This window comes from Quercus lobata, chromosome 9 (genome assembly GCF_001633185.2).
Source record: "Quercus lobata isolate SW786 chromosome 9, ValleyOak3.0 Primary Assembly, whole genome shotgun sequence".
In the NCBI taxonomy this organism is placed as follows: Eukaryota; Viridiplantae; Streptophyta; class Magnoliopsida; order Fagales; family Fagaceae; genus Quercus; species Quercus lobata.
This window is the reverse complement of record NC_044912.1, coordinates 31,907,304-31,933,749: the sequence shown is the minus strand read 5'-3', so window position 1 is coordinate 31,933,749 and position 26,446 is coordinate 31,907,304. Positions and strand designations below refer to the sequence as shown.

Genomic DNA, 26,446 nt, shown 5'->3' with positions numbered 1-26,446 from the left:
GTAAATCTTATGATTCTTTAATATTTTTTAGTCTCTCAAAAGTTTTAACATTTGAATTATTCTTTTGATGATAACACATATTTCTTTGTTGTATAGTCACACAAACGCATATAGATTATCTTTAATTTGTATGTTCTTCTTCTTCTTCTTCTTATTATTATTATTATTTATGGACAATCTCATGATATTCTAATAAATCTAGGTTGTCAAAATTGGGATCCTACGTAGGATTGTGGGAGGTAGGTGAGATCGTGGATCATAAGATCTTACATCATTTGAGGAAAAAAAAAAACACATTGATATGTTATATAATCACATAAATTATACATTCATTCATAATTTGCATCCGTTTGTAAGCATCATTTAAAGGGGCCAAAAACCTCAAAATATGTTACTCTATTGAGATGTTATTTTTCATTTAAGTTCAACTAACACTCTATCTCTCTACATTAGAATAGAAAAACTTGGCTTATTGGGATTTTATTATTATTATTATTATTATTATTATTTCATTTAGGTCCAACTGAGCTTTCTGTCAAGTTAAAGAAGATTGCAAAAAACTAAGATCGTTTGGGATTGTTAGAATCGTACAATCCTATTGATCTTGAACAATCGCAAAAATCTTTAAAAGATCCGGATTGTCTTAGGCAGGTGGGATCGTAAAATCATAGGATCGTAAAATTGTAGGATCGTAGGATTTTGATTAGGATTTTGACAACCATGAATGAATATTTAACATAGAGGAAAATTACAATAAACTCACCTGTGGTTAATTCCGTTTTCACTTTACCTACCTGTGGTTCAAAACTTAACACTTTGCCCACCTGAGGTAACTTCCATTAGGGATCTGTTACCCACCTCTCCTTTTGTTGTTAGAAAAACATATTTTTAGGGGGAAAAAAAGTTAGGGTTTTTGATTGGTTAAGAACTTCTATGAGAACAAAGTGAAGGAATAGCACACCAATCAAATATTCTATAGTTCTAAAGTTCTAAAAAACATACAAAAATAAGAGAAATAAAGATCAAATATGCTATAGTTCTAAAGTTCTAAAAAAGATAATCCATTATTCAAAAAATAAAAAAGATAATCCAAAAACCCAACCGGTTTTAAAAACTACCAAATAAAAATTCAATTTCATTTTCAAACCATCAAATACTCACGTCAGCTGAGAGAGGGACTGATAAGATTCTCTCCAAATTCTAGAGAGAAAGAATCAGATCCACTACTAATCTCAGCACTGATCTCCCAAATTCTCACCAAATGATCTCCCAACTCTGATCTCCGTTGATCTCCTAAATTCAATCTTTGCCGATCTCCAACTCCGATCTCCCAAATCAGATCTTTGACTCTGATCTCCACTAATCTCTGTGGTTGTCGATCTGTGTTGCCAAGCTTGCCTTTTGCCAAAGCTGGCTTATTCTTCTCAACAACCAAAGCCACAACCCATAAATCCACTTGTTTCTTCTAAGATCGAGTCCCAAATGATACGTTGCTGACTAGGTAATTTGTGGGTTATGAGCGATTTAGATACTTGATGTTTTGGATTTGATGATTCTAGTGTTTTGCTATTGTGGTTGGGATTTAGAGTGGGTTTGAAGTTGGAATTGGGGGTGGGTTTGAAGTTGGAAGGTCCCTTCCCTTTCCTTGATTGGTGGTGTTTGGTTGTGTAGAAAAGGACTGAGAATTAGGAGAGGCAGAAGCAACACCTAGGGTCGCCACCACGCCACCAAACCCATGGCTGATCTACCACAATCCAAACCCACGGATGAATTTCTCTTTACCTTATTCTTTGGTTGTTGATTGCTTATCTCTATCTCACTCTCTTTTGTTAATAACGTTGCTGGTTGTTTTGAGATTGTTGGTCTTGTAAAAATTGGTTCACAATTTTGAGTTGTTATGAGATTGTTGATATTGATATAGATTAAAAGTGATTTCATTGAGCCCTTTGATTCATGTGCTATTCGTCCACTTTGTTCTCATAGAAGTTCTTAAGCAATAAAAAAACCCTAACTTTTTTATTTTTGTTGTTTCTTTTTTCCTAAAAAAATGTTTTTCTAACGGCAAAGGAAGATGTGAGTAACAGAGCCCTAACGGAAGTCACCTTAGGTAGGCAAAGTATTATATTTTGAACCATGGGTAGGTAAAGTGAAAACGGGTCTAACTACATATGAGTTTAATGTAATTTCTCCTTTAACACACAAAGCCACTTCTAATATTTTTGTTTAATAAAAATTTGGATTTATGATCCTCGATCTGATTTGCTCAACCCCTTTGATGATCTGCTTAGAATCCCAATTCTAACAACCTTCCAAATCGAAATAGCTAAAAAGATTAAAAAGAAAAAGAAATAGCTAAAATTAAAGAGTGATTTCGTAAAGGTAAGAGGCCGACTATAATTTAAAACAATACCAGCCATGTAAAGAATGCCAAGAGACAATAAGAAAAGATGTTAGTGAGTTCATCACAAAAAAAAAAAAAAAAAAAAAAAAAAAAAAAAAAAAAGGAAAAAAAGAGGAAGGAGATGTCGGTGAGATTATATGCATTTTCTTGCTGGTGGAATACAGAATCACGATCCAAGTCAATGGGCTAAAGAAATAGTAAATCGCATTGCGCATGCGCTGCGTCAACTGTAATTGGGGTCAAAATTTTAAAAAGAAAATTCAAGTGGTGCTAAATTAAGTAAGGATAATATTACATTTGTTTTTTCTAATTTATGAATTGACATAACTGGATATATAATATGGAAAAATTTTAAAAAGAAAATTCAAGTGGTACTAAATTAAGTAGGGATAATATTATATTCGTGTTTTCTAATATATGAATTGACACAACTGGATATAATATGGAAAATTATACTACTAGGTATAAGAAAACAAAAACAACCCAAAGTTTTCAAAATAATGATCTTGTTGAGTGTTTCGTTAGTATACTAGATATGATCGATGAAATACTTATTTTGTCATTGAATTAATTTATTTTTTGACTAACCTAATCTCAAGCGATTAGGTTCTTAATTTGTCTTCTAACTTATCAATAAAATCTTTAACCAAGGGCAACATAAGAATTTCATCAAATTCGTTATGCAACTTAAGAAATATTGTCATTTTTGCAAAACTTTGGAATTAATTATTGTTTTCTTATAAATGAAAGGAGTACATCTTTGATGATAAATAGCAATGAACATACATAGATAAATTTTTTGTTTTTTATTTAAAGTTGGTATACTTGTTTTAACAAATAAATAAAAAAGTCCCACATGCTAAGGTCCATCATCTCCACTCTTCTTACTCCGATCATGTCCCGATTATGGTTACCACTCACAACCGAAATACGTCTACAAGGAGGAAGAAAGTTCCACACAGGTTTGAGGAGAAATGGGTGACCCACCTAGCATGTGAAGACACCATCCGTGAGGCATGGGTGGGGTCAGTGTGTGAGGGGAGCCCAATGTTTCAACTCTTTGAAAAGATTAAGCAGTGCAAACTAGCTTTGGTAAGGTGGAGCCGTGTGGCTTTTGGGAACACTAAGTCAACACTCCAGGAAAAGCACAAGGTACTAGAAGAATTGGCCGACCAGAATAAGGCGAAGAACAATGAGGCCATTCAGGGTGTACGGGCTGAAATAAACTCCTTACTGTACCATGAGGAGGTGGCGTGGAGACAATGTTCACGGTCCATTTGGCTTCCGGCTGGTGATAAGAACACCAAATTCTTTCACCAACGGGCAAGTCAACGGCGACAAAAAAATCACATAGCAGGGATATTTAATGCCGATGATGAGTGGTGCAACACGGATGATGGTATTGCAAATGTAGCAGAGTAGTACTTTCAAGCCTTGTTTACCTCAGCACAGCCAAGTAATATGGAGACTGTTCTGGACCCAATGGAAAGACTAGTAACCCCTGACATGAACCAACAACTACTACAACCTTACACACCAGAGGAAATAAAACGAGCTTTGTTCCAAATGCACCCATCCAAGTCACCGGGCCCTGATGGTATGTCCCCATTCTTCTTTCAAAAATACTGGCATATTGTAGGGAACGATGTGGCTAAAGCTGTTCTTTCTGTTTTGAACTCAGGCCACCTCTTGCACAAGATGAACTATACCCATATTATTCTTATCCCCAAGAAGAATGAGCCCTAGTACATCTCAGATTATCGCCCTATCAGCTTAGGCAATGTGGTATCACGCTTATTCTCTAAAGTTTTGGCTAACTGCATTAAATTAATATTGCCTAATATTATTTCCGATGCTCAAAGTGCCTTTGTTCCTAATCGCTTGATCACTGATAATACCACTGTAGCGTTTGAGTTGTTACACAGGATGAGAAATAAGAGGAAGGGAAAGAGAGGTCAGATGGCGGTGAAGTTGGATATTAGCAAAGCTTACGATCGGGTTGAGTGGTTGTTTTTACAGAATATGATGAGCAAACTTGGGTTTGATGATACTTGGATACGGCTGGCTATGGAAACGGTTTGCACTGCTTCTTACTCAATCCTCATCAATGGAAAGCCTCGTGGTTTGGTCCAACCCTCTCGTGGAATCAAGCAAGGCGATCCTCTCTCGCCATATTTGTTCCTGCTTTGTGCCGAAGGTTTGTCTGCAATGCTCCGAAGGGGTTGTATCTTGTCAGCATGGAGTGCACATCTCACATTTGCTCTTTGCTGATGACAGTCTACTATTCTGTCAAGCAACGGTCCGAGAGTGCCAAGTGTTGCTCAACATCTTAGCTCAATATGAATCGGCTTCTGGATAGGCCATTAACCAACAGAAAACGTCCCTCTTTTTTAGTCGAAACACCAAACATGACACTCGGTATATGATCAGGAGTTTGCTTGGAGCCAGAATCATGACGGATTGCGAGAAGTATTTGGGCTTGCCGATGTTAGGGGGTAGAGCTAAGACAACCACGTTTAGAGAGATCCAAGAGCGAGTTGCTAAGAGAGTGTTAGGATGGAAGGAGAAATTCATCTCCAAGGCTGGCCGAGAAATACTTATAAAGACAGTTGCACAGTCCATACCGACTTACTCCATGAGCTTATTCAAGCTTCCAAAAGCAATGTGTGACGCTATCAACTCGACCTTGGCCAATTATTGGTGGGGACAGAAATATGATGAGAGAAAGATCCATTGGGTGAGCTGGCAGAAGTTGTGTACGGACAAGAATAGAGGAGGTATGGGTTTTCGGAACATCGACGCTTTTAATCTTGCAATGTTGGCCAAGCAAGCATGGCGTCTGCTTCAGGGCACTCAGTCTTTGTTTTATCGAGTGTACAAAGCACGTTATTTCCCTAACTGCACATTCTTGGAGGCCCAGCTGGGACACAATCCTTCTTTCGTATGGTGGAGTCTTCTAACTGCTCAGGAGGTGATCATTGCGGGATCAAGATGGAAAATTGGAGACGGAAAGCATATTGGTGTCACTACGCACAAATGGCTGTCCCATGACCCTATTTTCAACGGTGAACCCGCTCCTAAGTTGAAAGTTAGTGATTTGATAGATGAGGACACAAGACAGTGGGACAGAGGCAAGATTCACGCATTGTTCACGGCTAGAACCCGGACTGAGATTCTAGCTCTCCCCCTCAACAATCTCCAAGCTCGGGACTCCCTCATTTGGATGGAGAATAAGGCAAGGACCTTCTCAGTAAAGACCGCCTACCATGTTGCACTTCGACTAAAGCAATAGCAGGTAGTGGAGCATTCCAAGGCTAGGTCGGACAAGTCAACCTGGAAGAAAATTTGGACTTTGAATGTTCCCCCAAAAGTCAGAAATTTCATTTGGAGGGCGTGCTCAGACTGCTTACCTACTCGGGCCAATCTGCATAGAAGGAAGGTTCACGTTGAGGTGGTGTGTGGTTTGTGTAAGCAGAAACCTGAGACCACAGGGCATATTTTGTGGGAGTGTCCGCTTGCCAGGAATGTTTGGGCATTGGTAAAGGGAAAGATTCAGAAGTGCAACAATGAGGCTCGGGATTTCTTCCTACTGTTCGGGTTCATGGTGCAAAGCTTAGATCAACGTGACCTTGAACGTTGGGCTACAGTGGCATGGTCTATTTGGAATGCCCGAAGTAAGGTCTATTTTCAACATAAACAAACCCACCCAAGGACTATCTTGAACGGTGCAGAGAGACTACTAGATGAGTACCAAAAATTGATGGCGTCTCAGAGATAATTAGTTAGTATGGGTCTTTTCTTAGCTACGTTAGTGTAGCCTCAGTCTATGGCCAGCTGCTTGTAGCTGGCCTTGGATTTATACGAGTTTTCTTTACAGAGTTAATTGTTTAGTATGGGTCCTTTCTTAGCTATGGTAGTGTAGCCTCAGTCTATGGCCAGCTGCATGTAGCTGGCCTTGGACTTATACAAGTTTTTGCTTTATACGTGTACTTCTTTTTAGTTTAATAAAATTTCTGACCAGTTCTCAAAAAAATAAAAAAATAAAAAACCAATTAATCAAAGAAATTAAAAAATCGAATGAGTTCAACTCATAAGTGTCGGTGGCAATAGATTAAGAAAAGATGACGTGGCCTTTATAAAAAATTCGAAAGTCCGTACATTTGAAACTTGAAATATCTTACCATGGTCAGCACCCTCATAATTGATTATATTATGTCAACTAAGAAAATATTTAGTTTAATTGATGTGGATCATTGTATAATTCTCTATATCATTGAAGGCAAATTGATTTTTAAAATTAAATTGGTGATTGCAACACATGTATCTTGGATACCAAGCAAAGTCTTCCTCGATTGTGATTGAACACCACTTTGTCATAATTTTTTTTTAAATTTTTTTTATGTTTTTATTTTTAATTTAATAGTTGAGAAATGAGAAATTCAAACCTTGAACTTTTTCTTTAAATATACTAAAAAGTGTTAATTAAACTATAAAACTCTCGACTTGAGTTAAGTTGGCTTGAACAAAATGTGAAAATCCTTCAAGGTCTCTTAAATTTTAGCCTTTTGTTTTAACTAAACAACTAAACCAAAAGTGTTAAAAAATACTACCTCTTTAGAAGATGCACCAGGCTCTTAAAAGAAGGCATTTTAACAACTTTTCTGACATAAATCATATCCATAAATTTGGCCTTATGGAGTGCTTGAAGTGGGTTCCGTGATTGGTTGATGGGATAAATTTTAGAACGACTTGAACCACTAACAAGGGACATGTTCAATCATATTTAAAACTATCAAAGGTGGATGTGGCACAATAAATATTGATGTGAGATTGGTTTGTCCGAAGCCTAGATGATTTCTTTGAGAAAACACATAAGGTGAATTAGAGCATTGGCTTTAAATTGTTGGAAAGATGTAGGTATGCCATTACTGGTCCAAAGAAACAATAGACCCAAAGAAGCAACGAGAATTGTTGGAATCGAGCCAATTGCTTGAATCAGGCAAGTTGTGGAGTTGGTCATTCTCCTTAAGCATTAGGCCCATAAAGCCCAAGCCTATGTCAAATTGCATTTTGGTCCCTCCAATATTCTTCATATTACATCAATAAGAGAAGCAACAATATTTATGCTCAATCTTTGGAATATAAGAATATATCCAAATTGTAGACCCTTGATGTGGCCAAGTGATTGGCTAATGGAGGTTCACTTTTAGGTTTTTTAACAGAATTGGTGATTCATTGATGTTAAAAACGGTATAATTTTGCAATCGTAAGTTTTATCAGCTATTGTTGTTAGCAAGAAATTAAATTGGCTAAAATACGTTTTACACTCTTGTAATAAGTTTTAAGTTTGTAGTTGCTTCTAATTTGGCCTCTCAAGGTTCAAAACTTGTAATTTACATCATTAACTATTAAAACCTTATGCACTATCAGAAAATCTCCTAAGGAATCAGAACCAAAGGTCAACTAATCCATTAATGAGGCAGTCAATAGTAAATCTAGTCCAAGAAAATCCAAGTTCTTGATCTGAGTGACGGGTTTTATTGTCTGAAATCAGACATGAGCCTATCTAACTGAAAAGCCATTGGAACACCCTTCTCCTTTCACCAATTTGATGCTCTACATTGCATGCCAGCACTCAAATAAGGTGAGATCCCATCCAAATTTGGTGAGATCTTAGCCGGAGCTAGCGAGTTCTCGACAAGATTTGGTGAGATCTTAGCTAGATCTAGAGATTGCAACCATGATGGATTGATTCAACCATGCCAAAGATGATTGCAATTGATCCAACCGCTACAACTTTTAAGTCGTGACAGGCAATGACCCTTATACCCATGATTGGTAAGGGTTGCATGATCTTAGGGTTGATTGCTGGAATTTGAACCCAAAACAAACACTGATTGACCCATGGACAACCCTTGTCTAGGATAAAAAAAATAATATCTGGGTTAGGTTCCTTACGAGAACTCTAAGAGCCCTCACTACTGATGCAGTACCAATTCCACGACAATTCCACACCAACACCCTTATAATAAGTGATTAAAGCAATAAAATGGGTAGAAGAGGAGGAATCTCAACTTGAATCGAAGAACAAAGACACTCCTTGTAAAGAGAGTCCTTTTGTTGCTGTCCTTGTAAAATTAATGACTTTTCTGTACACAAAATTGGATTAGATTGGAGTAAAAAAGCAAAATGGAGGTAATTGACTTGGCTAGATAGAAAAATAGAGATGTGTTGGAATGGTGGCAAGCATGAAGTGTGTTGGGCCGCAATCCACCCATAACCAAATGGTGTAGGAGCTGCATAAGGGAAAAACTCTTTGATGCACCGACGTGGCTACAGGGGTGCTGCACCAGTGTCTGACGCAGTGTTTGGCGGGCGACGCTGCTGCCTACACGTTGGTGTCGCATTGCATTTTTTTTCTTTTCATTTCCTGATTCGTGCTGACTCGGGCCACTTTGTGCCGATTCGGGCTAAATCGGGTTGTATTAGCCAAAACCGCCGAAATAGGCCGATTCAGGTCGTACCGGCACCAATACCAGCCGAAATTCAAGTAAAAAAAAAAAAAAGGTGCGAAAGGCACCATTTTAACTTAAGCTTTAAATGAAAAAACCCTAAACTCTCTCTACCATTTTGTTTCTCAATCTTTGCTCTCCATCTCCCTCTCGACTCTCTACTCTCTATCTCCCCTCTCTCTCACAGACCCATACTCACTCCCTAAGACACAATCTTAAAGTCTCACAGCCTCTTCCTAAGACACAATCACTCTATTCTTTGCATCTCTCGGTCTCAAATCTCCACCATCAGTCCATCACTCAGCTTCAGCTCTCAAGCTCATCGACCCACTCTCAACTCAGGTATCAAAGCTTGTATTCTCAGTTTCTCACCCTCCATTATACTTTCACATGCTCTATTACTCATTGTGATTTGATTTTATTTTTTTTATAATTTTTTTTTTTATATAAGCTGCTTGTAATGTTGTGAGTTGTGACTTGGGTTTGATTTTTTTTATTTAGTTATTATATATTTGTCAAATTATTTGTAGGTTAAATTAAAATTATTGAATTTGCAATCGATGAAGTCACTAGCACAGAAACTTCACCTTCATTAGATGAAGAAGTGCCAAATGCTAATGCTCCTCTTTGGCAATATGTGAATAAATTAGAAAAACCACCTGGTTCTACTTCTAAATCAGGTGGAAACACACATTTTAAGTGCAACTATTGTGGTGGAATTTTTTTGGGATCCTATTCTAGGGTTAAGGCTCATTTATTAAAAACTAGTAATAAAGGTATTAGAGTATGCGATACAGTGACACCGAGCCATAGATTGGAAATGCAAAGAATGCATGATCAGGTTGAGAACGATAAGTTAGAGAGAGAATGTAAAAGTCAAATTCCCTTACCCCAGCCTCTCTCAGGCCGTGGGCCTATTCCCTCATCCCGGAGATAAGAAGGGAGTGGTAGTACAGATCCGGTTGATGGTAAGAGAAGGAAGGTGACTGCGAATTCTCCTTTGAAGATAGCATTCTAGAATAATGCTAAACAATAATTGGATAGTAGAATTGCTAGGATGTTTTATACCGGTGGGCTTCCATTTCACTTTGCAAGGAACCCAAATTATCGTAGTTCCTATGCATATGCTGCTACCCATAACATTCTGAGTCATGTTCCTCCTGGATACAATGCCTTGAGAACAACACTTTTGCAAAAAGAAAGAGCTAATGTTGAAAGACTTTTGAAACCAATTAAGAACTCTTGGCTTGCAAATGGTGTGAGTGTAGTTTTTGATGGATGGGCAGATCCACAAAAGAGGCCTCTTATTAATATTATGGCGGCATCAGATGGGGGTCTAGTGTTTATAAAGGCAATTGATGAATCAGGTGAGTTCAAAGACAAACATTTTATTGTTGTGGTGTTGAAGGATGCTATAAAAGAGATTGGACATGAAAAAGTTGTCTAGTGTGATGAAGTTTGCTAGAGCTCTTATTGAAGGTGAGTATCCCAAAATATTTTGGACACCATGTGCTGTCCACACTCTCAATCTAGCTTTGAAGAATATTTGTGCAACAAAAAACACTAAAAAGAATAAAGTTACATATGAGGAATGTAGTTGAATGACACGTATTGCTAATGATGCATCCTTCATACGTGTTTTTATGATGAACCATTCAATGAGGCTGGCAATGTTTAATAAATTTTGTCTATTAAAATTGCTCCAAGTTGCTGATATTAGATTTACTTCGATTGTTATAATGCTAAAAAGGTTGAAGTTGATAAAAAGATGCCTTCAAGCCATGGCTATTAGTGACCAATGGGCGTTTTATAGGAAGGATGATGTTGGAAAAGCTCAAAAGGTGAAAGAAATTATTTTAAGTGATCGTTGGTGGGATGTTGTTGATTATATCCTTGAAGTCACGGCACCTATTTATGATATGCTACGAGTAGCTGACACAGATAGGCCTTGTCTTCATCTTGTGTATGAAATGTGAGATTCAATGATAGAGAAGGTGAAGGCAACAATATATTGGCATGAAGGCTTGGAAAATGATGAGTATAGCTTATTTTTTAATGTGGTGTATGATATACTCATTGATCAATGGACTAAAAATTGTACACCACTACATTGCTTGGCTCATTCCTTAAATCCTAAGTAAGTATTTTCATTTTCTATTTTCCTTAGTTTCCCTTTCTACTAAAACACACGTTTCATCATCCTTTTTTTTTTTTTTTTTTTTTTTTTTTTTTTTTTTTTTTTTTTTTTTTAATCTTTAACTAGGTATTACTCCATTGAATGGCTTTTGAAGAATCCAAAATGCATCACTCCACATCAGGATCATGAAATTTCTATGGAAAGGAGTAAGTGTTTGGAGCGATACTTTGAAGATGAGAGTGAATTAAGGGTGGTGAAAATTGAGTTTGCTACATTTTCATGAGGGAGGTTTCCTTCACTAGATGAATTGACAGATAGGTGGGCCTTATAACCTTTGATTTGGTGGCAATACCATGGCTCTTCCTCATTTCCAACTCTTCAAACCCTTACCATTAAACTTCTTAGACAACCTTGTTCATCCTCATGTGCTGAGAGGAATTGGAGCACATACAAATTCATTCATTCCTTAAAAAGAAACAAAGTAGCTCTTGCATGTTCTGAGGATTTGGTATGTATGCATTCTAATCTTCGACTCTTGTCAAGGCGCAATAAGGAGTACGTAAATGCAGTAACAAAGATGTGAGGTATAGCAGGAGACTCTTGGAATGAGAGTGACATACATGGAGGAGCTGGAATTCTTGAGAATGCTACCCTTACACTTGATGAGCCAGAGTTAGAGGCCATGGTTATTGGGAATGTTAGCCCTAGTATTACTACTAGTGAAAGTGAAGTTCGAAATGGAGCTATTAATCTTGATGATGATGATGAGGGTTGTATTTGATTGTCTATTTTATTATCTTTTATTTTGTTTTAGTTTCAAACTTGTGGGTTGTATTCTAATTTCCGAACATCATGAAATGTTTTAGTTTCAAACTTATGGGTTGTATTTAATTTAGGCGAAAATGGGTAATTACCCATAAAAACGTAACTATTCAGTTAGTTGGCCCGGTTTTGAAAGAAATTGGGAAACTAGCAACTCGAGCCTCAGAGGCTCGATTTTGGGCCCGTAAATCGAGCCTCTGAGGCTCGGTTTAGGTTGTTCCATGTGGCAAAAATCCACGTGGCGTCTACATGGAACTCGAGTCTCAAAAACTCGAGTTCCACGTAGATGCCACGTGTTAAACTCAAGTCTCTGAGAGTGGGTTTACTTAAAGTAAAACCGAGTCTCAGAGACTCGAGTTTCAAATAATACATTTTCAAAAATAACGCCTCACTCACCTCACACAAATCACTCTCCACTGTCACTCACCCTCACCCTCACCCTCTCTCTCACACAGAGCAAACGCTTAAGGTGACGCTCTCACTCACTGTCTCACCCTCTCACACACTGATCCGTCACTGACTTTCTCCACTCACGCTCTCACTCACCGGCTTCTCCATCTCATTGTTCTCACTCTCAGTCAATCTCACTCTCAGTCTCAGTCAGCCTTCGCCAAAAGCTTCGATCAAGCGACAACAACCTTTTTCTTTCTACACGGTCTCTCAAAACTAAAGAAAAAGGTGAGTTGCTTTGTACCCACCGTTTACTGTTTGGTTGCCGAGAAACATGCATGAAAAATTAAAGAAAGTCATCAGTCACGAATTTGTTTTCTATTTTGGGTTCTGTATTGAATTTGTAATAAAACTGTTAAACCTGCTAAAAAAGAGCGAAACTTTATTGTGTTTTGAGATTGAATTGGTTTGTGGGTTTGATTTTTATTTTTATTTTTTTTTGTTTTGTTTTGTGCTTTGTTCTATTCGTGGGTTGATGTGTTGATATGAGGGAAATTTCATACTCAAATCTTGAACTATGCATTGTTTTGCAGTGATGATGTTAGGGTTAGTTAACTGGGTCTTTGTTAAATTAAATTGTTGATGTTAGGGTTTGTTAAAGTTGATGATAGGGTTTGTTAAAGTTGATGATTTAGTGTTTAATTTGATCCATGTTACTGAAAGTTTGATGACTTTCTTCTTGGTAAATTTGATAATGTCTTAAACCCCTTTTTATTTTTCTAATTTTGTGAATTCTGCATCTGTGCTCCTTTAAATTTTATTTACATTTAAATATTTCAATTGGGTTGTCATTTTAAATTTTTTTTGCATTTAGTAATTTTAAATTTTCCATATGAAGCGTATGCTTAGTGTAATTGTAATTGGATAATGATCAAAATATACTTATAATAGATTGATTGAAAGATTTAGGAGATATTGGAATGGGCTTGGTTGCTTCTCTTAGGATTATTTCTGTTCCTTCTTTTTTAAAACAGAGGAGCCCTGTGGCTAATAGCTTCTGTTGACTTTTTTAGAGATTACATGTCTTACTTTTGACGGATGTGATGTAGCAATATTTAGGACTAGTGACCTGACAACATCACATAATCTCTTTCCAAATTCTCCTTTTAAACAAACACTGAAAAAAAATGGGATTCCTGCTCTCCAACCAGGCACTACAAAATACACAATTTATGTCTCCATTGTATCCCCATCAAAGGAGCCTATCTCTAGGGCCAACCTGTTTCTAAGTGCTAAACACCCGATAAAGGGCACGCTAAGGGATGGCTAAAGGGAACCAAACCAACCTCCACCAATTAACCATAGGAGGCTTGGATAGAAATCCTTCCGGGTTTCAGTATGAGTAAAATGTAGCATAATTAAAAACATCCGAAATAGATTCTCCACCAAAAAAAATAAAAATAAAAAAGAGAGAGAGAAACCACCCAAATAGGCTGATCCACATCTTCTAGCTTAATTAGATATAATTTTCTTTGGATGGAGACTAAGTCATCTGGCCTTGCATGATTTCAACACCAGTCAGAACCCTTCAACACACAGCAACCTTGGCATCCATGTTGCTAGCAGAACCATATACTGCTCTGTATCCATATTTTTCATATGCCCCCCATCAGCATGCCACCAATCATGCATAAGGAAAATAAGGATCCCATCCCCAATTGAAACTTCAGATAAGGTCTAGCAAGGCTTCTCAAGCTTAGGATCTTCCTCCAGCCCCAGGTACACTATTGAGGGACCGTAACAACTTAAAAGCTCTTCCCCTTTTGAATGTTATAGTGCACCCAGGTCACACATAAAGAACCTGCTTGTACAAAAAAATTCTAATTATGCTTTAGAACGGCTGCCTTATTCCATTCCTCTATCCTTTTCAACCCCAAACCTCCTTTCATTGGCACACAATCCAAGCCCAAAACAACTGTAGCATCCCAACATACTTCTCTCAAATTTTCTACAAAAAGCTACTGAATTCTTGCTCGATAGCTTTTACAAACTCCTAGGCAGTTGAAACAACTAGCCAAATCACCTAGCACTAGTATAGAATACTGATTGAAGGAGCTGAGGTCTTCTTGCTGAGAGATTTTTAGCTGTCCACCATAATTTTATCAATCAGAGATGATCATGAAAGCTCAATCTCCCTAATATTAATGGGTACCGAAAAAGCAACCTGCTTTCCTTGTACTCCTTGACACTTAGCTGCATAATCATAGTAAAAGCCTCTATTGCAATTGCAAATAGTTAAGTGCACGAATGGCTAACCTCTTTCCAGGAGGGTATCTAAAAAGTATCTATGACCCGAGAAGATGAAAGATAAAACAATAGTTATGTCAGCCAATATGAGTAGAGGACCAAAAACTCATTATTCAAGATATACCAACCAATAAATCATCAGAGTTTATAAGGGAAGAAAACACAACAGATAAAAATAAAAATAAAAATTGATAAGTAATAAAATTATATAAATCAGGAAAACAAGTCACCGAAGTACACAAGAAGTATAATGGGGTAAACAATCAATTACAAAATTGCATAAATCTAATAAATCAACAATAGAAAAAAGGAAAGGCTCTTCATGGCTGATAGCCAATCCAATAATGTTCTAAAAAAGAACAACTTGAGATTAGGCATAGAACTTTCCATGTCTTCAAAACTCCTACTATTCCAGAGATGCCATATGCACCACATCAAACAATGATGGATAACCAACCAGATATGACCATTCTGATTACAACCAAAACAGCCTTCCCATAAAGAATAAAAATAAAATAAAATTGAATTACGGCAAAAAATTCTCGGTAGCAAATTAACTGTGTATTAATGCAGTGCCTATAAAATCATGTGCCACATGAAGCAGAGACAAGATCACTATACAAATGCCACAAGTAGAGATCTTGAAAAAAATTATAGAACTAGAATATCAAATGAGGCAAGTAATAAAGCAACATAGAAGATAGCTAGTTAAAATACTTTTTTAAAAAAGAACCTGAATGCATATGTGTGACAAATAAAATGACCCAGTAGATCAGATCATATACTGTTGAAAATAGAAAAAATATAAAATGGTTCCAGGAAAGAATTTAGTCATGCAGTCAACCTGAGGTTCCAATGTTGGAATTGAAGGCGCCCGATGCTGCAGCTTTTTAAATTCTAATATTTCAGAATTTGCCATTTGTAACTGCCATTTCTTCCTTTTAGCAAATGCATCCTCCACAATCTCAAGATTAGCATCTAGATGAAGCCCCACAACAATAAAGTGTTCAAAGAGTGAGGTAGGCTCCTTGTATTTAGTGAGGTCCTACAATAAGATTCTCAGATAACTTACTTAAATAGGCAAATAAAAATGAAATAATTGGCATGAGAACATATTAAAAGACATAATTAAAGCAAGCACTATTGTTACCTTCAGAATAAAAATGTCCCGACTGTGTAACTTACATGACAATGGAACATATCAACTTAGAAAAATCCTCAATCCACACACTTTAAGTAAATTGCACTCAATATGGGCAAACTAGTATCTACGAGAGTAGAAAAATTTGTATGATGCATCTCCAAACAGCTGGTTTCCATTATAATAACAAATAAGAACTTTGAAAATGTAATAAAAAAATAAGTACTAATAGTTCAAATGCTCAACACAAAGTGACAATGACCTTAGTTAAGTAGTCCTTTGCCACAAAATCAATACGGTGGAATAAAAAAGAAAAAGTTCAACTTTTTGTGAAAACACAGAGAAAGGATGGAAGAATTTGGAAATATTATGGAGCATTAACTTTAAACAGACATTAATAATTCATATAAAAGGTGTTTCCAACCCTAAATTTTTTGTTAAAGCATTAATAAATACCCTTAAAATTTTGAACTTTTTAACTTAATCAATAGCAATCAAAAAATTCAAATCTACATGCACAACTAAAAACATATAACAAGCTGAAATTTTTTTCCCCATCAAAATATATGTAGCCTACACAAAACATAATCATACACCACAAAAAGACTATAGTATAGCTATCAGGTTGTGATCCGCAGGTTGCCTTGGGGTTGTCATTATATGTATCTGATGAGCATGGGTTTTCCACCCTGCATTTTTTGAAGTATTACCAGTCTATTGCTAGTGATTTTTCTCAAATCAAATTAAGGTTTCCTCAAACAATAAGAAAAGAGAAGTCAGGTGTGGCATAAAGCCATTAAAAGCAGGAGGATAGTGAGGTTGTGGTTTCAAAACCCATTGGGTCGTGTATGACTTGCCCATCTAAAAATCTTAGTTTCAATAATCAAAAATAAAAATAAAAAGGAAGAAGAAGATAAACAAAAGCCATTAAAAAAGGACCTTTATAGCACCATCTGAAGTCAGTAAACAGGAAGCTCCCTGCCCTCAATAAGTACAACTTTTCCCTCTTCCTCTATATACACCATACCAACTACAAAGGACCTTCCTCTGTAGTTAGCCACCAAATCCAACAGTGATCTAGGTATACTGCCACAGACACAGGCACAGAGCAAAACAGAAAAGAGAGAAAACAATTCCTAGAACTGTAGAGTGGACCCAAAGATGGCACAAAACATCACTTCAATGCATGGAACACCAACAAGTGATAAAATGACATCTCTTGATCATACTTCCACCATAAGTATATACAACAAAGCTTTAATGAGCCTAAGAAGGATATGTTCAAGGGAACCCCAAATCACAAATATTTTGCCAAGGGAAAGCATTGCTCTAACTTTGCTGAAGAACCTCATGAGACGACCAAACCACAAAATTGTGGCTTACTACTGTCTCAAGCACTGTTTTATGTAATCTTCATCACATCACATCCTCTTATATTACCAAAATCATTCATAACATATTCCAAATTAGGAAAGGCATCATATAATTCATTCCTAGTTAGCTTCGACAAACCTGGCACTCTGGTGAAGTTCCCCTTCCAAATAAACCATAGGAAGCAAATAAGCTTACAAACTTCCACTTCAAATGGACAAAGCATTTTTCGTGCCCTTGAGACGGCATAACATCATTCGGTAATATATTTTATGTGATAATCATATTCAATAACGATTATTGTATTTCTATTCTTTTTGTTTTCTTTTCTTTTTTTTGTTGGGTGGGGTGGGCGGGAAGTGGAGAGATAAGTTATGTTAATTATTCTTGATGCTTCACCTTCAAGGAAAACTAATAAACAAAGGGAGACAAAATGTTTTATGGTTTGCAAAAGTCTTTGCTTGTGCAGGCAGAACAGATATGGCTAGGGTATTAGTATCTTTTAGCCAGAAAATGCATTTTTTATTGATAAGAGGAATTTTCAAATAGCCTAATCACTAAAATCTATTGAGCAATAGTATATGAACAATAATATACCTCCCATGTACTAGAGCTATGCCCTCTTCAAGATTTCTAATAAGGTCTTATCATATACCAAAAATTTACTCAAGTACGTATTCAGCTTCCTAGGTCAGAGGTCTCTGAGATAAATTATGCAGAACACGCTCCTCTGGGTAACAAAGTCACAATGCCTATACATTAGTGCATAAATGAACAGAGGATGCAGAAATTGAGTGATGACAGATTCTGCATCTTTTGAGCCAAAAAGATGAAACTCGTAATTACAAGGCCGTGTCTCAATTATAACTAGTAACCTTTCTGTGTCATAATGAATTTGTATAAATAGTTTCATAATAGGAAAAAGCTGCTAATTATCACACTATTTAATAACCTTTAATTGGATTAATATATTGAAAATTCCACAATTGTATTATATATTTTATTTGTTCTTACTATGGACACCTATTTTTGTATTAATAGGATTTTTTTTATTGTCTAATCCATGAACTTATGTTTTATGTATACTTTTAAATGAGATAATAATTAAAGTCTAATAATTTTGATATTTAAAACACATAAAAAAAAAGTAATTAAGAAATTTACTTATTATGTGGTTGTCATGACATCAATCACAATTATTATGATGTCATTTTTTTTTTTTGGAGAAGAATTATCATGTCAATTTGTAAGCATTTTGTAATAAAATTGATATAAAAAAAATTGTTTCTTTCATTCAAAAATTAATTTATTTAGTTGTTGATATGAAATCAATCAATAGTATTTAATACATTAGTTTCCTTTTTCTTTTTCTTTTTTTATGTTCCTCAATTACCCTTTAATCTCATGTTTGATAGTAAGTTTATCAAAGCCCTTCATTGTCTTGTGGTATTTGTAACTAAGCATTATTCTGTGTGTGATCTTCTTTTAAAAAATAAAAATAAATACAAAAACTGCGTGTGTTCAAAACTGTAACCTTAAAAATAAAATCCTAAGTCTAAAAAGCTTTGTGTTCATATTGGCCTCTTTTGGTTTAGTCTTTCATCTTTTACTGAATTCTCATTGTACAAAGTGGCTTTAGTTGCTCTAACTCATACCTATATATTTAAGCATATTGTGTGTTCAATTTTGAAATTAACTGCTTATCATTCTTCTTCAGTATGGCTGCTGCAAATGTTGGACGCATTGACTATACACAGCTTGGACCCATTGACTACTCAATGTTGACACAGCAGGCGACGCATCGGTCCAAAGCTATTTGGAATGGGCGGGTAAAACACTCAACTAAAACAGTAACTTGTGCACATGCATTTAATCCATACAATGTACACATATTTGCATATACTATATTAATCCATGATTTTGTTATGTGCAGGATCCAGGGTCCATTACCTGCCATAGTCGTAGTTCAGAGTTCTCCAAGCAACCTCCAATGGTGGACGACCGAGTGAGGAACATCATCACCACAGTTGGTTTGGAGGGACTCCTGTGGGTCCCGGGTAGAGAGATTGACAATGGCCTGATAACGGCCTTAGTGGAGCGATGGCGGCCCGAGACTCACACCTTTCACATGCCACATGGTGAGGTGACCATCACATTGCAGGATGTGGAGGTTCTTCTCGGGCTTCCTGTTGATGGTGACGCTATAACAGGGAGCACACAAAAAACTTGGGTGAATGTGTGCCGGGACTTCCTTGGCTTTCAATCTGTAACTCAAAATAACCATAAGCAACTTGATGGGCAGAGGATTCTCATCAACCGCCTTTTGGAGGAAGTTGCTAACCCATTGCCGCTTGATGCTGAAGAGGATCAGCTGCATAAGTACGCACGATGCTACATCCTAGCGCTATTGGGGGACACAATATTCATGGACAAATCCGGCGATAGGGTGCATCTAATGTGGGTGCAGCAGTTGGAAGACCTTCACAATCCACGGAGGTACAGTTGGGGAAGTGCTTGCCTTGCATGGTTGTATCGAGAGCTATGCAAGGCAAGCGAGGACACCAGTCAGATTGGTGGGTGCTTGCTGTTGCTCCAGTACTGGGCATGGGCCAGGTTCCCCTATTTGTGCCCGACAGTTGAGCGAGGCCCGCCAGTGGGTGCTTACGGTCCTCCAGTACGTGGTCCACTATCCCTGAAGTAAGTCTCTGCCTCATACTGCTATAACATACTGTCTTCACCAAAGCACGAGTCTTATATTATGTTTTGAGTTCTTTTTCTATTTGGTTCTAACTTCTTCTTGAGGAATTTTATTTGCTATTTGAAGTCGTAGTCTCTTTAGGTTTTTTATAAAGGCTTTATTGTAATCAGTAACACTCATAGAGAGAGTCTTTAGGTTATTTATAAAGAATGTAAAAGACACTACATATAATGAGTAAGAGGTGAATCAGCATAAATGCTTTAATTTTATTATATATGTATAATTATTATATGAATTATAGTATTATATAAATTTTCAAAATGTCTGCACATTATGATGCACAATACCAAAAAAAGAATATAATAATAATAATTGATTCCCAATATGATTCTATATTTGACAACTAGAATGCATTACACACACACACACACAAATGCATCTATATGTGGAAATTTGTTTTACCATCTTTATTTGCATATTTCCACTAGGATTGAGCCTGTCAACAATGCAGCCACAATCCCACCAATGATTTGTCTATTCAAGATGAAAGCCATTTCAAACAATATAAATCTAAATATTCCTTTTCAGTTTGGAACTTGGGGATTGTGCCTATAAGAAGCAAGAGAAGATATCGAAAAAACGTAATGATTAAAAGAAGTAGAGAAAACTCAGTTGGAAGGCCAATCAAAAAGGAATATAATATGTTACTTATATAGTTGGATGTTTTCATGTAAAGAGAGTTAGCATTATGACTCAAAGTGAATTATATTGAAGTAAGAAGCAAATTTAAACAGCTATGTATTCCAGCTCACACCATGCTATTGGGGCTTTGGAGTATACAGTAAACATTTATAAATGTTCACAGCTGCCAATTAAGCTAGAAGATGGTTTGGGTTTCAAACCAACGTGATGACGTACCTTGGAAATTAACTGCAATTGTTAGGTTCTCTTAAAATGGTTACTCTGACTAGGAAAAAAAGAAAAAAAAGAAAACTACGAAGCACACACATTGACATAGATATCATTTTTGGCTTTTACAACACATGCTTATGGGTTTGGTAAGTTGGTTCATAATTTGTTGCCTCTAAATTAGGGACGGACCCAAGTGAGGGCCTAAGGGAGCCTGGGCCCCCTTGGGCCCCAAAAAACAAAAACAAAAAAAAAATTAATTAGTAGCTTAAATTTTTTTTTTTAAAAAAAAAAAAAAAGCTTGCCCCACCTTAGTTTTTAGCTTAGGCCCCCCTCGTGAATTCCTAGCCCAGCCAGCCCCCCTTATGAAGTACATTTACAGCCCATATATTTACACATATGTTGAAAAATTAAGCCCATGACCCATGTAAATCAAGAAGAAGAAGAAGAAAACTCAGAAAAACCTAACAGAGAAAGTGAAAGTCTGAAAGATGAAGGAAAAAAGAAAAAAAGAAAAAAGTAAGGAAATTTAGGAGAGGCGAGACAAAGTCACAGAGAGATAGAGAGGCTGAGGCGAGGCAGTTGCTATTGCTACTTCATCTTCTTTTTCTTCTTTCTTCTTTTTCTTCTTCTTCTTCTTTCTCTTCGTTCGCTAGTCCTTCTTCAATTCTATTTTGAATTTTCATTGCCTTGTTTTGTGTTTTCTTTCTTGTTTTGTGAACCTAGCATGTGACTAGTTGTTGGAAATGAGAAAGAGACTTGAAAAAAAAAGTTTTAGGCTTTGTTTATGTGGGTCCACACGTAATATATAAGTAATAAAACTAGTACTGCAATATTTAACTTGAGCTTTTATATTTCTGTTTTTTAATTGTAATTTTTTTAGAATATTTTAATAGAAAAATTGTTTTAATAGTTTTGTTTTTTTTTTTTTTTGAGAATCAATAGTATTATTATAATTATTGGGTAGAGTTTTAGACTTGAAATTGATATATTAGTTGAAATATGGACTTATAGTTTTAAGACTCAATAAATTATATGGATTTTGACTCATAATATATAAAGAAATATAAGCATATAAAATTATAAATAAATAAAAAGTATAAAAAAGCTAACTTTGAATTAATTACTATTGCAATTCACATGACCTCACCCTCCACCTTACTTTCAATTTCCTTTTATTTCTTCATTTCTTCATCTTAAGTGATTACATTATTTCTTCAAATTTCAATTTCCTTTTATTTCCTTTTATTTCATATATGTGATTACATTATAGTTTTAACATTATCTCAGTACTTATTGATCCATTCTTCTTGATTGTAGGTGGTTGTGGGTCCCAAACAAGAAAAATAGGCCCGCCCACATCTTCAGGGACAGGTATCGCGAGCAACTAGCTTCCATGTTGCCAGACCAGGTATGAAAATGCCTTATTTTACGCTTTTACGAACGTCCATATAGGTTTCGTGAACTTTGAAATATAAACATTGTTCCCTAATGTGTTGTGTACTTCTTTTTTGGCTATTGTAGGTGGTGTGGCAGCCATATGAAGCTCATTTTGACGACCTCCCGCCCTGGTGTGTTGCAGGGAGGGCCGTATGGACGGCAACGGTGCCGCTTGTATGTTTCCACCTAGTAGAGAAACATACACCGGATCGTGTTGTTCGTCAATTCGGGATGATCCAAGAAATTCCCCGCGCTGTTAACACTGACAGAGTGCTTCATGGCATTGATTTGAGGGGGAAGATCGGTGTTAATTGGATGCAGAAGCATGCTGCGCATATCCTTGAGTGGGGTAATCGCTTTGATCGGCGTTGTGAAGCTGTGCTTGGTGATATGCCTCCAGAGCACGAGTACCATGACTGGTTCAAAAGGGTGACTCGGAGGTTCATCGATAGGCCTGGTGCTGTAGTGACTCTGCTGGTAACTTCTCAATCTCTTCTACATGTTACCGTGTTTCTTACCATGAAACCACTGTTTAGAGAGCATGATGTTTGTTACTACATTTTTTGCTTACCACTTCATCTCCCTTTAATTTGCAATTATTAGTAGCAGAACCAACATTTATTTTATTATCAATTGGCATTGTTGATTTCGTATTGCAGGTCTAATATGTGTGGTTTTTCCATGTGCAGATTGAAGGATACGTCCGTTTATTGAGGCGTCATCCAGTGGGCACGGAGGACCACAACGACATTACTGAGGTGTTGACGGCAGTACAGGCGATGACACGTGTCCAACCTCCTATCCCTGAGGCCCCGATTGAGGAGGCAGCTATGCCTACCGGCCCAAGCACGAGCACAGCTCCGGCCGGATGTCAATCCCGTCCGCCTGTTGCTACCCCTCAGCTTCTCCCTACCCCCGATCCCTCTGCATCCACCCCACATGCATCCGCCAGCCCCACCATCCCTTCATCCACCCCACATCCATCCCTTACCGTCATCATCCCTTCACCCAACCCACATTCAGCTCCTACTGCCACCATCCCTTCACCTAGCCCATATCCAGCCCCTACGCCCACCATCCCTTCACCTAACCCACATCCAGCCCCTACGCCCACCATCCCTTCACCCGCCCACCATCCGTCTCCTTGCCCCACCATCCCTCCACCCACCCCACTTCCTTGTTCTGGGTCTGACGTCCGTCCACCCACCCCACAGTCATTTCTTCAGCTGTCACCGATTCCATCCTTTGACCTGGGTACCCCACCTGACATGCAGCAGGAGCCACCCTCCCATAGTTCGTTTAGTACCCCTTCTTCAGCCATTGACCCACCCCATGTTCAGGCTGAGCAGCCGGTTGGGTTACCTACAGCGGCTGAAGGTCGGCCTAAACGCATATCAAAGGCACCTCCGTGTGGGACAGGGGGGCACAAACATGGACACAATGTTGGGCCCGAGGCACTGACGAAGGACATGCAAGACCTCCTCCTCATTATACGAGACGGCGTAAGATTCAAAAAAGGTATCTGAAAGCTTAATGTGAAACAACACACTGTATTCCATTATTATTTCTCTTTTCACATTTCCATAAGATTATTTTTGTTTTCAATATGGTTTGAACCTACATTATTGGAACTAGGTGAATGCCTCAAATAAGGATATTTGTTGCAATTTTATTCCTTGCATCATTTGTTATTTTAATCTAGATATATTTTTATGATACCACAGTCTATTAATAGAACTTCTATTAATTTGACAGGTGATTGGTGTACCTGTTACACTGAATGGAGATCTGAAGGACCAGTTCGTGGAGACCAATGTTGGTTTTGATACAATATGTAAGGTATTAGTCATACTGGCCGGAGAGCATGCTGTGGTGCACGGATCCACGGCGGTGGCTGCTTCCCTTGACCTGTACACCTATGTATGTTTCTCTTTGATTGCAAAGGTTTTGATATAGTTAAAATACTTAACTGCATGTCAATGTAATTGCCATGTTTACAATATTTATTGATAGAGGTGTTCGTAACTTGCCTTGTTTCCCTGTTCATTGCTACTTTTATTTGGACCATGTAGTTCTGCCAAAGGGTATCATTTGATTTTCTTTTTGATTGATGGTTTCAGATGCTTGTTGATGATAAAGATCATAAAATTATGTAGTATTACATGCTCTGCTTAGGGGGGGGGGGGGAACTCTTTTTGTGTTAAGTAATAGATATTTTAGAAAAGAAAAAAAATACAAAGTACACGAAGGAGATCAACGTCATCAAAAGTGTGATTACAATAATGTGTTTGAAAGGATAAAACTTAAATTTGTGGGAGTATTTATTACCCACAAACTTACACACGCAACTCCTTTAATCATTTTCCTAATTAATTTATTACAATAATGTGTTTGAACTTAATTGATAGCCCAATATACATAAGCTCCATCCTTAAAAAATGATGCATATGTAGCATGTACCCCTTTATTAGATACTAAGATTTTTGCACGTACTATATGAAGGGCAGCCAGGAAATTAGATTTCAAGCTACTTAGCCAGAAAAAAGAGCACCAATTCCCGCCTGGGCAGCCCCACTTATCAATCCAACTGCGACCCCTATCCCCAACTGAGGAAAAATGCTGTTAGGCTTCTGCTGAGGCTGCATCTGCGGAGCTGCCTGCCCATACGGCCAAGCTGCTTGCCCATATGGTGGCTGAGTTGCAGGCCCTGCGTGCACAAACGACGAATGCAATCTATTAAAATGACGAATGCTTAAAATGACGAATGCAAGTGGGGAAGTCAAATACCCAATTGAGGTAGGTGTTTGTACATTCTCCACATCTTGATTGGCAAGGTTTTGTAGTGTGGACATATGCTTAGAGGAAACTGAAATCTCCTATATTGTTAGTATGTGTTGTGTTTCTTGTGAACTGCTGGCGAGTAAAATCTTTTGCCTGATATGGCTCAACCTGCTTTTCATTTAATTAGAGACATGCTAAAATTTGTGGATATGAAAGTTGTAATGCCCTAATTGTTCTTATGATGTTCCAGGGAATTAATATTTTGAAAGCTCATGGCAAAAGTGCAAAAGATAGCTATCTTTTGAATGGGTATGCTCTAAATACGGGTCGTGCTGCCCAAGGAATGCCTATTAGAGTTGCCCCTGAAAAGATTGCTTGTCTTGACTTTAATCTTCAGAAGACAAAGATGCAAATGGGTGTCCAAGTCTTAGTTACTGATCCCAGGGAGCTTGAAAAAATTCGTGAAAGGTGATAAGATAATAAAAAGTATTTTCTTTTAGGTTGTGATTGTCATTACTTTATTGATAATTGGCTTTGTGCACCAGTGAAGCATACAACGCTTTTTAATTGCTTGCTTCTTTGTAGTAATTGATTTAGTATCCAATTGCCTATATAATAGAGCAGTCTGGTAAAGGAATAAAATCAGCTCTTTTCACATATATACATGCATATGATTTTGTATCTTGTTCAAGTTCCTTTATTATTCTTTAATGCATGTTTTGCACAACCCAAAGAGTCTCATGCTTTATGCTTTTGCTTTGTGTTGTGACAATCTTAATCACCTCTTCTTTATGGTTATTAAGATGAAAATCATTATGCAATATTTGTCTACTTTTTTGCTCATGTAGAACTTCTTTTGCATGAGCAAAAAATCATTATGCATCTGCCTTAGTGACTTCTGATGTTGTGGCAGTATCATTAAATGTCTACATTCAATTAGTTATTGTTGCCATAATTCTATACATTTATATTGGCAATGAATCCTAAAATAAAATTCTGGTTTTTGACCAACTTCCAGCTTTTGGCCTTTAAGGTTGCATTTCAATTGCAAGGTTTTTTACTTCATTAGTCCTATAATTAGTGTCTTTATAGAAATGATTAAATATTATAAAAAATAATCAATTTTAAAACATTTCAAACTTTCAACAAAACTTTACGAAGTTGTCTTTTGAAAGTAATGTGTATTGTGGGTGTTGTGGAAAAGTTCAGAAATAATGCTATAAATTTTGGATGTGGACATGCATTATTGAACAAGTAAAAAATTGCAATTTGCACCACTTTTTATAGAATTGAGTACCATCCTATTCATGTTCTCATGTAAGTGTAGTCGTATGCGTACAGTTGAATATGCTTGTCTCTCTTGTTGGCTGTTTTATATGCCTCTTGGCGAAGTATATGATCCTAGTAGAGGTTTTCTTGTCAATGATTCTGTCATAATTGAAGCTGAGGTTCTACTTTGTAGGGTTGTGGATTATTGGACTTACGACTCAAAAAAGGAGACTGGTTATGTTGGACTTAAGAACCAAGGAGCAACATG

The 26,446-nt window shown here is 37.1% G+C and overlaps 3 protein-coding genes across 3 annotated transcripts; all 3 read left to right on the top strand.

Moving 5' to 3' along the window:
- The first annotated feature begins 3,307 nt into the window (after positions 1-3,307).
- LOC115961592 lies at positions 3,308-3,823 on the top strand. Its single transcript, XM_031080548.1, has one exon. It carries the CDS (start codon positions 3,308-3,310, stop codon positions 3,821-3,823), a length of 516 nt encoding a protein of 171 aa, XP_030936408.1.
- A 1,030-nt stretch (positions 3,824-4,853) lies between these two features.
- On the top strand, positions 4,854-5,693 carry LOC115961591 (uncharacterized mitochondrial protein AtMg00310-like). The gene has a single exon (XM_031080546.1). It carries the CDS (start codon positions 4,854-4,856, stop codon positions 5,691-5,693), a length of 840 nt encoding a protein of 279 aa, XP_030936406.1.
- A 13,666-nt stretch (positions 5,694-19,359) lies between these two features.
- On the top strand, positions 19,360-25,381 carry LOC115961590 (serine/threonine-protein phosphatase 7 long form homolog). The gene is made up of 6 exons (XM_031080545.1): positions 19,360-19,778; positions 22,009-22,099; positions 22,213-22,605; positions 22,818-23,630; positions 23,884-24,048; positions 25,160-25,381. Exons 1-6 carry the CDS (start codon positions 19,507-19,509, stop codon positions 25,379-25,381), a joined length of 1,956 nt encoding a protein of 651 aa, XP_030936405.1. The 5' UTR covers positions 19,360-19,506.
- The last annotated feature ends 1,065 nt before the right edge of the window (positions 25,382-26,446 follow it).

Excerpts from the sequence above, each read along its gene's own strand:
- LOC115961592 (XM_031080548.1), top strand. The coding sequence starts at position 3,308 with ATGGTTACCACTCACAACCGAAATACGTCTACAAGGAGGAAGAAAGTT.
- LOC115961591 (XM_031080546.1), top strand. The coding sequence starts at position 4,854 with ATGACGGATTGCGAGAAGTATTTGGGCTTGCCGATGTTAGGGGGTAGA.
- LOC115961590 (XM_031080545.1), top strand. The coding sequence starts at position 19,507 with ATGGACAAATCCGGCGATAGGGTGCATCTAATGTGGGTGCAGCAGTTG. Across the intron at positions 22,100-22,212 it reads CTTCCATGTTGCCAGACCAG|GTGGTGTGGCAGCCATATGA; the intron begins GTATGAAAATGC and ends TGGCTATTGTAG. Across the intron at positions 24,049-25,159 it reads CCCTTGACCTGTACACCTAT|GGAATTAATATTTTGAAAGC; the intron begins GTATGTTTCTCT and ends ATGATGTTCCAG.